Genomic DNA, 15,383 nt, shown 5'->3' with positions numbered 1-15,383 from the left:
AACGCTTGTTGCCAAAGCCAAAGCTAAGTTAATATTGACTTTGGATCCATCCATATATTTGCATGTGAAAGAAGCTGAAACGGCGAAAGATGTATGGGATAAGCTGAAAAAGTTATTCGAAGACTCAGGTTTTTCGAGGAAAATAGGATTGCTTCGAACACTCATATCACTAAGGTTGGAAAATTGCAGTTCCATGGAATCCTATGTGAATCAGGTGATCGAAACTGCACAGAAGTTGAATAGGACTGGTTTCCAAATTGATGACTTGTGGTTGGGATCGCTTCTCCTAGCGGGACTTCCGGAACAGTATTGGCTCCGAGCGTTAACAAAGTGTCAAGGCAAAATCGACCGACCTGCTCATGGTGGCGGTTTTTTGAAATTTTGTAAGGACGCTTTCTGTATGATTAAATGGAACATTTAAAAAAATACCGTGTCACGCTAGTGATATGATGTATTAATATAAACAGAAAATAAAAACGCTCTTAATCTGATATAAATTCTTCACTTTCCAACAGTTTGATTATGTATACATAACCTCACTATCGCAGTTTATGTCAATAAATCTTTATTAACGAAAAAGAAAATATTTTGTTGCACTATAAATTACACTATAAATTAATAACTAATGAATTCTAACAATTTTATTCGGTTATGATCACTACAAAATAAAATATTCAAGTTTAACAACATAATCCCATAAGACTCAATGTTAAAACGTCCTTACAAAATCTGACAGCGTGTCACGTGACTTTAAATAGAGGGGAGACGCACGGGGCGAATACTCCAATGTTATTGGCAATTGAACATTCGGGGATATCTATTACCACTGATGTAATCAAATCTAAATTGCTAGATATGCAGATAGACAGCACTAACAGTGAAAAGCAGACAGCTTTTATGTCAAAGTCGAGTGAAGTTAGCACTAAGCATGTCAAAAAAGTTAACAAGAAAAACATAACCTGCTTCCGGTGTAAACAAAAAGGTCATTATATGAATAAGTGCCCTAGTGCTAATAATAATGCGTTTAGTGCAACATTCTTAAGTGGAAACTTTAAATCTACAGATTTTTATGTCGATTCTGGATGCAGCACGCATCTTACAGCGAGAAAAGATTGGTTGACAAATATCCGAGATGCAAGTTCGTCCAATATAACTGTGGCTAACAGTGAAAGTTTGGAAGTGAAATGTGCTGGTGATATGATGGTAACCACAATTGTCGATAAAAAGAGATTAGAGGTAAGCATCAATAATATATTATATGTTCCTGATCTGACGACAAATCTTTTATCTGTTTCTCAATTGATTAAAAATGGAAATGAAGTTATATTTGAAAATGCAGGTTGCAAAATATACAATAAAAATGGAATTATTGCAACAGCTGAATTGATAGATGGTGTTTATAAATTGAATACTGAATGTATTTCAGATCGTAAAAATTGTTTATTTGTAACTGGGGATACCTGGCACAGACGTTTCGGTCATCTAAATAGCCTATATCTAAATAAAATGAAAGATGGAATAGTAGATGGACTGAATGTGACTGGGAAAATTGATATTAACAAGCAAAACTGTATAGTTTGTTGTGAGGGGAAACAAACGAGATTACCGTTTCCAGAAAAAGGTCACAGGGCCAGTAGTTTATTACAGCTTATTCACAGCGATGTATGCGGGCCCATGGAAAACAAATCATTAGGTGGCTCTAAATATTTTGTTACTTTCCAAGATGATTTTAGTAAAATGGTATTCATTTATTTTATTAAAACAAAAAGTGAAGTTTTTAATTGTTTTAAAAATTTTAAAAGTATGGCAGAAAACCAGAAGGGTGTCCATATAAAAACTTTGCGAAGTGACAATGGTGGAGAGTTTTGTTCAAAAGAATTTGAAGATTATTTAACTGTAAATGGTATTATACATCAAAAAACGAATCCCTACACTCCTGAACAAAATGGTGTAGCCGAACGTTTAAATCGGACAATCATAGAAAAGGCAAAATGTCTGTTGTTTGATGCTAATCTTGAAAAAATGTTTTGGGCTGAAGCTGTAAACACAGCTGTTTATCTAAAAAATAGATCGCTGGCTTCCGGCTTAAAGAAAACACCATTTGAAATGTGGACAGATAGCAAACCTGACGTTAGTGGTCTTAGAATATTTGGCAGCAAGGTGATGGTACATGTTCCAAAAGAAAAAAGATCAAAATGGGAGAAAAAGGCTATTCTGCACATTTTAGTAGGATACTCTGAGACTACGAAAGGATACAGGGTGTATAATCCGACCACTAAAGAAATAATAGTAAGTAGAGACGTACAAATTATGGAAGACACAAAAAGGTGTGAAGTGATTCATGTTGATTTAGAAGGTGAACATGGGGCAAAAGAAATGTTAGATTCAGTGGGAGATAATAATACATCATGTCAGGATCAGAATCATCAGGTTGAAGAGAACACATCGACTGATGAAATTGTTGAGAACAATGATCCCGATTATGTATGTGACTTGCCGAATTTGCCAGTGGATGAAATCAGGAGATCAACAAGAATACCTAAGCCAAAAAGGTTTGATGAGTTTGTGACTTATTTGTGCTCGGATAGTGACTCTGATCCGGTTAGTGTCGAGGATGCCATGTCTAGACCAGATAGTAACTTATGGTTAGGGGCTATGACAGAAGAACTGCAGTCTTTCGAGGATAACTCAGCATGGGAAGTGGTTGATGTTCCTGAAGATGGTTGTGTAGTGAAGTGTAAGTGGGTATACAAGAAAAAGGTTGATAACTCAGGTAAAGTGAAATATCGTGCAAGACTGGTAGCAAAAGGTTACACTCAAAAATTTGGTGTTGATTATAATGAAACCTTTTCTCCAGTCATAAGGCATTCTACATTAAGACTTTTATTTGCTTTGTCAGCAAATTTGAATTTGGATATTTTTCATCTTGATGTTGCGACGGCTTTTTTAAATGGTGATTTAAAAGAAAAAGTTTTTATGACAGTACCTGAAGGTTTAGAAATTGAAAATAATAAAGTATTAAGGCTAAAGAAAGCCATATATGGTTTAAAACAGTCAGCTCGGTCTTGGTATGAAAAAGTTGATAATTTCTTAATTAATCTAGGTTATAAGAAATCTGATTATGAGCCATGTCTATACACAAAGATGAAAAATAATCTAAAAACCATTATCTCTGTTTATGTTGATGATTTTTTTATTTTTTCTAATGATTCAGATGAATCAGATAATTTAAAGTTGAAATTAAATGAATGTTTCAGAATTAAAGATTTGGGAGAAATTAAGAATTGTTTAGGTATGAGAGTAACTCATAATAAAGAGAATGGTGTTATAACTTTAGATCAAAAATCCTATATTGAACAGTTGTTAAAAAGGTTCAATATGGAGGATTCGAAAGAGGTTTCTACCCCAATGGAAATTAGTTTAAATTTGAATAGAGACGATAATGCATCTGCTCAAGTGCCTTATCAGAATTTAATAGGTGGTCTTATGTATTTATCAGTTTTGACAAGACCAGACATTTCATATCCTGTAAGTTATCTCAGTCAATTTAATAATTATCATTCAGAAACGCATTGGAAGCATGTAAAACGAATATTAAAATATTTAAAGGCTACAAAAGACTATGGTTTAACTTTTTCAAAAAATGATAATTATTTGAAAGGCTATGTAGATGCCAGTTGGGGGAGTAATTCTCATGACAGAAAATCTTATACGGGCTTCTATTTTCAGTTTTCTGGTGGACCTATTGTCTGGGAAAGCAGAAAACAGAATAGTGTTTCTCTGTCAAGCACAGAAGCGGAATACATAGCAGTATCAGAAGCTGCTAAAGAGGCTATTTTTTTAAAAAATTTGTTGTATGAGATGTTGGGTATTGATGAAATCGTTATACTATATAATGATAATATGGGAGCTCATAAATTAGCAATAAATCCTGTATTGAATAGAAGGACGAAACACATTGATATCCGATATCATTTTGTCAAAGAAGCTGTAAACAAAGGTTTGATAAAGCTGGAATATTTGGACACAGCTAACATGCCAGCTGATCTCTTGACAAAAAGCTTGAGTTCTGTGAAACATAATAAGTTTTTGAAAGAGATTGGTTTAGTTAAGATAGTGTAATAAACATTTGATAAATGTTATTTTCTTAATTTGTTTATCTAGTGGGAGTGTTGGATATAGATAAATAAATTAAATATTTTTATAGCAGTGCCATCTACTGGCCGCTTTACTATTTACTGTATAGTGTGTTGCTTTCAACGTTTGTTTAACAAGTAGTCCTTAAAATACAGCCATTGGGTAAACAACGTTTTATTTGTTCCTTAAATCTCCCATTTTTGTTCCTCAACTCTACAATTTACGAACATCTTCTACAACATGTGACACCGATTCGCTACTAAATTTGGGACAGCAGTTGTTTCGCCGTAAACTTTCCTTAAGTTGGCTCCAGATTAATTCAATGGGGTTGAAGACACAGTAGTAAGGAGGTAATCGCAATACATTATGACCATCACGTTTGGCTAATTCGTCTATAACAAATTGTTTCTCAAACACTTTTGTGTGAAGAACTTCCAACATTTCTTTTTTTGTATATGTTTCTTCAAAGTACAAATCATTGTCATACAAAAAATCAGATATCTGTTTTTTTGTCGAACCTACACCGGGGATTTTTCTAATTTGTTCGCTGTGATACGTTGCGTTATCCATTACAATTACACTTTTTGGAGGCAAATTTGGCAACACCTTCTTTTCAAACCATTCCTTAAACAAGCTACTCGTCATATTTTCATGGTAGTCCAGCTTTGAATCTTTAATGTTTTTTGCCGATAGTAAAAAACTTTCCCCTCCAAGCCAGCCATTTTTGGATCCAATGTTCAGAATAATTATTCGCTGACCTCTATTAATTGGATAATTGGGTGCACATTTAATAGAATCGTCTGTCCAACCTTTTTGAGCAGTATCGTGGGTATCGAACCATGTTTCATCTAGATAAAATATCGGTCTTCCTTCATCTCTAAATTTAGATATAGCATCCAAGTATTCATTTCTCCATTTAATTAGACGAGGAGAATCCATTATTGATGATCGCTTATTAATTTTCTTGTATCGAAAACCAATGTGATTAAAAAATCTTGATAAAGTTGAAGGCGAATACGTAATGGAATAGTCTTTAACAAGTTGATCGTAGTTCATACTAAGCGTTGGAACTAGGTTCTTTGAATAGAAATTGTAAATTGTTCTTCTAATTACCTCAGCATCTTTTTCATTTACTGCTTTATGTGTAGAAAAGTCACTCCGCTTTTTACGAGGTTGAATTCTATTCGTAACAATTTTCCACACTGTTGTATATCGAGATATATATTTCCACCTTGTCAGTCGAGATGTTGTCTTGATGAGGAATTTACCGTCTGCTGGATTTGGATTATCTTCTTTCACAGTTTGATAAACATTCCTAATAATTTCTTTGGCATCATCAGATAAATGTACACGTGTTTTACACTTAGCACTAGCTTCACCGACTTCAGCCATTTTACTTGAATACTCGCGATCTAACCTTCTATCTAAATGCAAGAAAATAACTGCCTGAATGTGCAAATGTCAAACTTTAATATGTTTGCTCCCCTTTCATAATGTTCCATAATGTATGTTTTCTGGATAAATAAATGATACTTAATTTTACCTAAATACCTATAAGCACGAGAATTATGTGTAAAGCTATAGAATAATAATTAGAGGTATATCTTATCTTTAACTAATGCTCTTTCTAATGATTCTTTAATTTTTTTATTTAAAGATAGAAAGCTGCATTATTGGAAGTCCATTTTGTTTAAAGTGAAAACGATATAAAACACATTATAATCTAACTCCATAAAATTCACGTAATGAGCGCATTGGACATTAAAATTGTTTGTGATCGTTTGTAATTGATTCCAAGCAAGTTAATTTCAGATGACTAAACGAATTCGTCTACAGTAAACAAAATTTTTAATACATTGTCTAGAAATTTTAATTTTAATAATTTATTTGCATTGATAGGTAACGAGTCAGTTCTGTAAATAATATAAAGTACGGCCCTAGTAGCTGTTCCAAAACTATTGCCACCCGTCGCAAAGACAATTGAGGGATTAGTAACGTCAACTATTTATTATGATACTAAATCGGTAGGGACATCCCACCAGCCAGCGTCAGGTCAAATTTCTTATATCTTGACGAAAAGAATACGTTCGGATATACTCCGTTTACTCTAATCCAACTCCCACCAGATATGATTCACACCTTGTATGGTCTTTATAAGATTACCACTCTTACAATAAAAGAGGTAGGTATTGTTCAAGCAATCTATATAGTGTAATAGGTAAGATTTGTAGCTTTGGGTAGTTCTTTAAGCTAATTAGGCCGGCAGCTGGTTTTTTCTGGTAATTAAATATGTAGTTAAAAATATTTATTTATACTTAGGTAAATACCGTTAAATCAGGACATAACATCGTATGTGTTAAAATTAATTTTATCAATTTTTTAATTATATTTAACCTCACAGGGACCCTCCCTCTTACCGCATGCTTGCATTAACCTTCGGAGTACGGAGATTATTTGACTTACTTAGATTACGAAGATGGGTCAAGCGTGACCCATTCTCATTTTATTTATAAGGATGTTTTAAATAGTCAGTATTATTAAACAGTATCTTTAATTTAACAAAAAACAAAGAAACATAAAAATTATAATCCTAAATTTTTGTATTTAAATTTTTTAAAATGGTTCACTATCCTGGTCTTTTTGGCAGTAGTTGCATTTAATTTTGACAATATGGACTTCTTCGCGTCTTGAATGGGTATTACAAACAAATCTTTTACACATGTCACACCTTTTTGAATATTTATTGGCATTACCCCTACAAGAATAACAACGACCTCGTTTTGTTGGAGATTGCGGCACTTCGATTTGCTTTTTTACACTAACACTGGTGGTCTCTATTGCAGCGATTACGGATTTAGGGTATCCGGTGGGTTCTTCTTGTATTGCTTCCGCTCTTCAGTTTATATTGGGCGAGGTTAACTGTTTTCCAAGCTCCTCCAGAAATAGTTTTCTGCGATGTTTTATATTTACTTGGCTGTTTCATTCGGGATTTTTCGTATTCCAGAGAACGAAATCATTGTAGCACGCAATATCCAAAAAGTTGACAAATATTCGTAAGGGTCATCTTCTTGTTGCTCTTTTACATGTGTACTCTCTAATCAATTTATCTAAAATATCTACTCCACTTTTGGTTTGTTTGTAATCCAAAATAATCTTTGGTTTAAACTTTTGGTTTTCATCAGAAATTTCATGTTCATTATGTAAGGTCGATAATAATACAACAAACTTGTTAGGCTTGGTTACATATGAAACTAAGGTAATGTTTTTAGTGAACAACAATTTTAAAGAATATAGTGAGCGATCTGTCATTTCAAGCAATGATTTGGGTAAACTCTTCCTATTTTTTCTGATAGTACCCAAAAGAGTTAAATTTTTGGATAATAGTTCTTCAGATAAAAAAATGTCGGTAAAAAAATTATCAGTTGTAATATTTCGACCAGACCTATACCAATGTTCTGCAAGTGTTTTGACAACTCTTGGGCCTTGGTTACGTTCAGATTGATCACCAATCATTCCAGTATATATCTCAAAGTTACAGCAATAAAAATTTTCAGCGTCACAATGGGTCTAAGCCTTTATATCGTATTTCTTTGGTTTACTTGGTATATAAATCAGAAATGGACATGTGCCTATTAGACACTACATTTGCTCCCAAGGTTAACTATCCACTAATATTTCTACAAACATAATCATTTGCCCTTGAATACATTCACTGGTAAACAGAGACGGCTGCGTTTTACGTGTATCTACAAACACATTGAAAAATTTTTCGAAATCCGAAGACCGGGTCAGGAGTGACCCGTCATTATAGATTTTACGTAGAGGAAAAACTGCAATTTGCATGTTCACGAATTATATACGAAAAAATAGATTGAAACAAATAAGGAGAACTTACGATCAATCAGATTTGTAAAAAAATTATTTCATGAAATATTAAGAAATAAGTGAATTTCGGGTCACGCTTGACCCAGTCTTCGTACTCCGAAGGTTAATAACTGATGTAGAATAGCTTTTATAATTAATCTTGTTATTGTTAGAATTATTGATACTAAAAGAACTTTACAAAGAAACAGAATACAGAAATACAAAGCATTTTCCATTAAAACATTTTGCAGGTCAGCTTTCTTTGAAGATGTATTTGGTATTTTGGTGAGCTGTCGGGAATGATAGGAAGCGTTGTCAAGCACTATTACGCTGTTTTTCTCCAAGTTTGGGATCAGCGAGTTTTCAAACCAATCTTCAAAAATGTCAGCTTCCATATTCTTGTGGTAGTCAACGTTACAATCTTCCATTTTCTTCCCACATAATTTTAAAGCATTCGGAACCCATCCCTCACTTCCTCCACAATGTACAATACTTAGCCGCGAGCCTTTATTTGCAGGCATTTCTGGTATGCACATGCTTGAACCATCTGTCCATTCTTTCTTTACTGTATCGAGGGTATCATACCAAGTTTCATCTAAATAATAAATTCTCCTATTTTCTTGCCTATATTTAGTAATTTCTTCTAGGTACATATTACGTCTGTTGACTATTCTTTGGCTTTCCATAATTATTGCTTGACGTTTATTTATTTTTTTTTGGATTTAAAGCCCATTTTTTTATCCAGTTTTGAAGAGTTTTCTCACAGCAGTTCATATTTCGACCGGTTGTTTCCAATTTCTTTCTTATTATTTCTATTGTAGGTATTTCATTGCTTTTGTAGCAGTCGTATATTGTGGTTTTCAATAGTTTTACAAGTGAAGGATTTAAAGGTCTTGAAAATTTGTAGTCACATCGTTTCTTGCGATAATAGGGTTCATTTTTAACTATTTTATATAGAGTAGAAAGTGGTATTTCTGTTAAACCAGAGGTGGCTTGTGCCAATAGTGTTTCATCGAAGCCGAATTTCGTACGTAGATTTTTGTATACATTCAAACATACTTGCTGTGTTTCAGCATTTAAATGCATTCGAATCTTCTTTACGGGCACATTTTTTTAGTAATTACATTCACACTAACACTGGCAATTTCTACAATATCAGCGTTATCGTACGCGATATTTACATTATCCTACGGGCGCGACATCACTTCTCACATTAATTAAATTACAATAATCAACACTTTACACTCTCCAAACGAAATACTAAACCAATATTCAAAATAATTACAGCAAACAAAACACTCGAATCACTACACTGCTACCGAACTAAAACTACTATCGTTTTGCACGAAACTTGTGAATCGATGGGAGGTCTTGGCGTAAAAACACAGATGCGTTCAAAGGGCCGCTTCTTAAACGTTTGACCTGATATCTTTATTTGAAAAATACAAGGCTGCGTCCCACCATCAAATAATTTGATCAAACTGGTTTGAGCAAACTGAAAGTGACAGTTAGTGACGTCACATCCTGAGTGTTCATTGTGGATAATAATGAAAAATTTTAATTTTAAATAAAGTACAAACAAGTTAGACAACTCAATACAAAAAATTTGATCAAACTAGACTGATAGTGAGAGCACAGATTTTTAGAATTTCAAAAAAACTGCAATTGTGACGTCAGTTTGACGTACTTCCGGAGTTTGCTCAAACTGTTTGATCATATTATTTGATGGTGAGACGCGGCCTTCATATTTCACCGGCTTAAAGCTATTCCACAATATGTTTTACTTGGACAATAACAAATTATTACGTCCTACTATTTCTTGGTGGTTCTGGTGCTACGTACGTATTATACAAAATATAGTGATGATGATGTGATACACTAGGTGAAAAAATATCCAATATTTTTTTCCTGAATTAGTGAAGCTGTAAATATTTCGTCATCTTAGATCTTAAGGACTGCCTATAACTTTATTTGTAGATGAATTAATGTAGGCAGACCAGTGCCAAAGTGTGGTACCTAGTGCCACACTGTTGCAAACTATCGTAAAACTCTATAAAATAACCAAACGTTGCAAAAAAGTCAACAAATGTTTTCAGTACATATTTAAAAAAACAAAATGTTCAGATTTTAGTCCTAATCGAATCATCATCATCGCTCTGTTATGGAGCCATTATATTGACGATAATAATAATTACATTTATAGGGCTTTCAACGATTGTCATTTGTTTCGAGCTTCTGGCATATGTCGTATAATCCGTGTATGTTAATATTATACACAGATTATATAACATATATGACAGAAGCTCGAAACAAATGAGAAGCGTTGAAAAGCCCTTTTGTTTGATCATGAAATAATTTTACCGAATTACCCTCGATCTCTTAAAATTACCGATTTTTATTGCCCTCATGACAATTTAACATAATTTCCCTCTCCTTTGGGTGGAAAATTAAAACTGTCAAATTATCACTCGGGATACAAATATGTAGTACTTTTCATCGCTTCTCATTTGTTTCGAGCTTCTGTCATATGTCGTATATTAATCAATTAATTAATTACGGATTACACATACGACATTGTGAGAGAAGCTCAAAACAAATGAGGAGCGTTGAAAAATACTATTGTCAATTTTATAGCTCTTGTACTCTGTGTAATTGCAAGTGATTATTTCATTTAAAGAGATTGTGACCAATAGAAACCTGCAAAAATCAAAAATTCAGCGGTGATTATTTTTGATAATTACCCTGCGTCAAGTAACGCGGCAGATGTCCTTCGTTGTTACGCAAAGGACACCACACACATCTTATGGAAAATACAGTGATGAGCGGCTCTAATAAACAGCAAAATAGCGCAAGATGGAAAACATAATACATTGTGAAGCGAAAAGAGATGAAACTAGTAGAAGTGGAAATTATCGATATAAACGTATAAATTAACATTACATTACTTAGTTTCCCACATTTAGACGTTGTGACTGGAGTATTTTATGAAATTCTCCTGTCACAGTGACAGTTGTCATACTCCTCCGATACGTCTAAAGGCGGGAAATTATGTAATGGAATGTTAATTTATACGTTTATATCGATAATTTCCACCTCTACTAGCTTCATCTCTGTTCACTTCACAATGTATTGTGTATTGTTTTCCATCTTTTGCGCTATTTTTCCGGTTATTAGCGCTCTCATAACTGTATAACAGCACTCAAATAAAATAAAATTTACATAAATATATTGGTCTCGAAATTTCAATAATTTCATATCATTACGCCAACTCTGAATTTTAATTAATAATGGCGTTACTGGTAATTAAAGTAGATCGAACTCACATTTTTAAAGTCTATAAAACTGTCATTCATAAAAAAATTAGTCTAGCCTAGCGGCTATTGAAAACAGCCTTCCCATAGGAAGTACGACTGACGACTGACTAAATTATACCTACTTTATTATTAATAATAATAAGATAAGAGTAAGCCTCTGCCTTAATCCTTCAAAAAGATTTATGGAGTAGCAAATTACAAAATCTTTCTTTTCTTTTTGACGTACATTCCCATTAGATTTTACGATTTTAGATTTATTTGTGTCAATTTACGCTCTTATTCAAAATATAGAGTTGGCGCAATGATATGAAATTAGTGTAATTTCAAGACCAATATATCCATGTAAATTTTATTGAATTTTAGTGACATTATATTTTCCATAAGATGTGTGCGGTGTCCTTTAAAATTAAATAAATATTCAGTGACATTAATCACAATTAATGTTTTACAACTTGTTACACTGAACACCATGAGCAGATTTAGGAAATATTCAGACGAAGGTATCATAAGCTGATTAACCAAGTAATATCAATCAATACGAGTCGTATTTTCAAATGGACGAACAACATCACAAAAATTGTTTGTTAAATATGAGGGGGATGTGACAATTTTGTTCATGAAATAATCTTAATGTACAACTGTACACTCGAGCTCTTAAAATTACTGTTTTGTTTTGCCCTCGTGACAATTTAATCATAAAGCATCACTGAATCTGAGTGTATTTAGCAATATTTAAATAAACTATTTAGACATGTTTTGCGCATTCTAAGTATTCAATATGTTTATTTGTTATGAAATAACGACTTTCTGCGTTATTACATTGTTTTTTATTTTATTATAATACGGTGGTCATAGGTTCTTAGACTCTACCGAACTCTACCGAACCTCACGGTTCTTTAGACATTACTACGGTTGCCTAAATCGACTAACCAATGAACATTAAGGGTGAGATTACGTCACGAGAGTTTACTGTCATTTGAACCGTATTATGATTTTTTTCGAATCCTGAGAAAACCAAGTATTTTAGAAAAAATTAAAATTGATCTAAGTAATTAAACATATTCCAAAATTTTGTAAAAATGTAATACATTTTAGTTTTCAGCCCAAACTTAGGCCACACACAATGTAATAATGTTCACATTTTTGAACTGTCAATATTTTTATTTTATCATCTATTGTTTAAAAACAATACAGTTGATAAGATACCCTCAGTTGCGGAGAAAGGATTAATAATAAAGATTTTTTTATTCAGTCAATGGTGTGAGCACTGTCAGTAAAATAGTAACGTGTGGCCTTACTTTTACACGCATACCTATTGTGGCAAATGTATCATATTTTTCAAAGTAGATTTTCTAAATAAAATGTGGCAACGCTGTGCAGAAATGTCATTTTATTTTGTCTTGTCAATAGGAGCGGCTAAAGATACAGTGCGGCTCACGGTTATTAGACTTTATTAGGTCATACCATCATATTCTTGTTCTCATGATCATTTTTCAGTGCGTCACAGTTTTTCGATTTCTCTCTAATGCATTAAGTTAGATGAGACGGAAAAAGCGGTAGCTCCGTGATTAAACACAAAAATAATGCAGCATTACAATGGTTATATACATAAGATGTCTATTCCTAACCTACGTTTGATTTGTTGATATTTAGAATGGGCGTTTTTTCTAGCCAATCAAATACTCGTATTACGAACATTTGACGAAAACTTCGTCCATTTTGGCCATTTTTTAGAAGTGTCAAAGAGTCAAGTGACGGTTATTATTCAGGTCAGTATTTTGTGTACCTGTCATTTTGAAATTCGAATTCGACTTCCCTTGTGTTTCACAACGTTTTTGTGCATTATTTAGTGTTTTGGTTTATAATTTAGTTCGTTAAAAGTTAGTCATTGGCGTGAGGAGACTAGAGACATTCGAGATGTACCGAAGAGTGCTAAAAATCTCATGAGTAGATAGAATAGCCAACGTGGAGGTAATGAGACTTACGCATAGGGAACGAGAAGAACTAACAAATAAGAAGGAAACTGAGATATATCGGACATGTGATGAGAGATGTATATTTAATACCCCAGGTCATTATGCAAAAAAAAAGATCCATAGTAAGAAGACGTAAATCATGGCTGAAGAACCTTAGGAACTGGTTTGGATGTAATAACAATGAATTATTTAGAGCCGCGGTTTCAGAAATAAAGATCTCTCTGATGATTGCCAACTTTTGAAGCGGAGACAGCACCTAGAGAAGAAGATAATAACACAGTTTATGGATAGTTTTGTGTCATTTTTTAATGTTTCCATATTTATAAATTTAATTAACAATATTATTAACTTTTTAATTTTATTCCCCTTTATAAAAAATACCTACATGTTAACATATTGTGTAAAAATCAAATCTACTAAATTACTAATTAGTTTAATTCCACAAGCTTTTCACCTATGGCGAAGTACGATTCTGGCATCTGTCAGATTCGTCAATAATTACATGAAATAAGTCTCGACACACCCAATACAGTATGTGACGTCATAATTAATGACGCACTGAAAAATGATCATGAGAACAAGAATACCAGAAATATTATGAAAATTGAACATTATTCCCTACACGCTGTCACTGGAGAAATATCCCAATAAAAATAAGTGTCAGAATTCGAAGTGTCAAGTGTCAGTTTAAATTTATTTGAACCAATTACAAAAAACTCAAGATGTACCACAAGGTTATTTATTATTGTTAAAAAACATATAAAAGGACGCGTTTCGGCTTTACACAAGCCACTCGAATAGCCGAAAGCAGAGGGTCACTGCATCACACCCTCTCAAGAGTAGGCTACTAGAATACAAAAGCTATAGAAGATAGTCGAAGACAGCGAAAATAGCAATACCAAAAAGCCATCTAGCCAGAAGAGGCTAACAACACCTGAATAAACCAATAACGAATCCACCTACAAAAATACCACTAGAGGTGGCCGTTGCCTGGAACTGTTACATTGTAACTGTTGGAAGTAACGGTCGCTGACAAGTAAATAGGAGGCATTTCAAAGCAAACTGGTGAGTTCTGGGTGTACGTCTGGTCAGCTTCTTGGGTAGTGGTCTGGGGGCAGCTTGCTGCTTCTAGACGTCCCTCGAGGGTGTCCATAGATAGGTCGCGTGGGTCGTAGGCGCCTAGCGAGCGCTAAATCTCATCCTGCGAAGGACAAGACTTCTTCGAGCCTGACGAGGTTCTCTCGTCGCCGGTACTAGGTGAGTCTGCCACCGGCTAGCAGGAAAAGATAAAAAAATATCCGCTCTTCTTAACTATTCTCCCCCCATATAGGCGCAAGCCTCACGAGATAATCCAGGCCCCTGAGATGGAGACTCCATCGTCTCAGGGGGCTACCCCGTCTCAAGAGACCGTGCAATCAGAAAGCGAACCAGTCGACGAGGAGGAAAAATTCCTCCAAAACCTCTCACAAACTTTGTGTTCGGCATATGAAAAATATCCGAATGCACTACCACGCATTTTTAAAATGCTCCATGAAAAAGTTCCAACACCATCGGAGGTTGGAACCAGTTCACGCGCATCTTCTCCACTCATTGATCTAGATTTTGATTTCAAGTACAATGATGTGTTTCCTACTCTCCCTCCCATTCAAGAGGAATCTCCATCAGGAGATGCCGCAACCTCTAGGAGGAAATCCAAGGAAACAAAATCTCCTAAGAAGTCACCTTCTAAACCTTCTAGGCCCAGAACTCGTTCTGGGTCAAGAGCACCTACTAGTTTGCCTAAGCAAGCTAAACCCAAACCAAGTAAATCCTCCAAGAAAGCCAAGAAAAGCACTCGGACGCACTCTGGCGATTCTCAAATACCTTCAACTTCTTCTTCAACAAACCTTCCTGCCACTACTGTCAATGAGGTCCCTCAGACCTCGACAAATGCGAAGGAAGCCAGTCTGCCTGAAAAACGTTTTTACTACAAAATTATCAATATTCCAGTAACCTATGACACCCAGAGGAAGCTCTTTCTGCTGGTTAATACTCACGAGCTTCTGAGGGGTGTCATGGTCAACATTAGACTTGTCTTTAAAGACAAGATCGC

General features: G+C 34.3%; 2 protein-coding genes across 2 annotated transcripts in view; one reads left to right on the top strand and one right to left on the bottom strand.

Moving 5' to 3' along the window:
• The window catches only part of LOC126887698 (putative helicase mov-10-B.1), a 219,497-nt gene that overhangs the window by 150,221 nt on the left and 53,893 nt on the right, over positions 1–15,383 (bottom strand). The gene's annotated exons all lie outside the window — the stretch shown is intronic.
• Positions 856–4,182, top strand: LOC126888551 (uncharacterized). Its single transcript, XM_050656898.1, has 2 exons — positions 856–1,236; positions 4,165–4,182. The coding sequence occupies exons 1-2, from the start codon at positions 856–858 to the stop codon at positions 4,180–4,182; spliced, it is 399 nt and encodes a 132-aa protein (XP_050512855.1).

Source organism: Diabrotica virgifera, chromosome 7 (assembly GCF_917563875.1).
Source record: "Diabrotica virgifera virgifera chromosome 7, PGI_DIABVI_V3a".
NCBI lineage: Eukaryota > Metazoa > Arthropoda > Insecta > Coleoptera > Chrysomelidae > Diabrotica > Diabrotica virgifera.
This window is presented reverse-complemented; position numbering and strand designations above follow the sequence as displayed.

Excerpts from the sequence above, each read along its gene's own strand:
- LOC126888551 (XM_050656898.1), top strand. The coding sequence starts at position 856 with ATGCAGATAGACAGCACTAACAGTGAAAAGCAGACAGCTTTTATGTCA.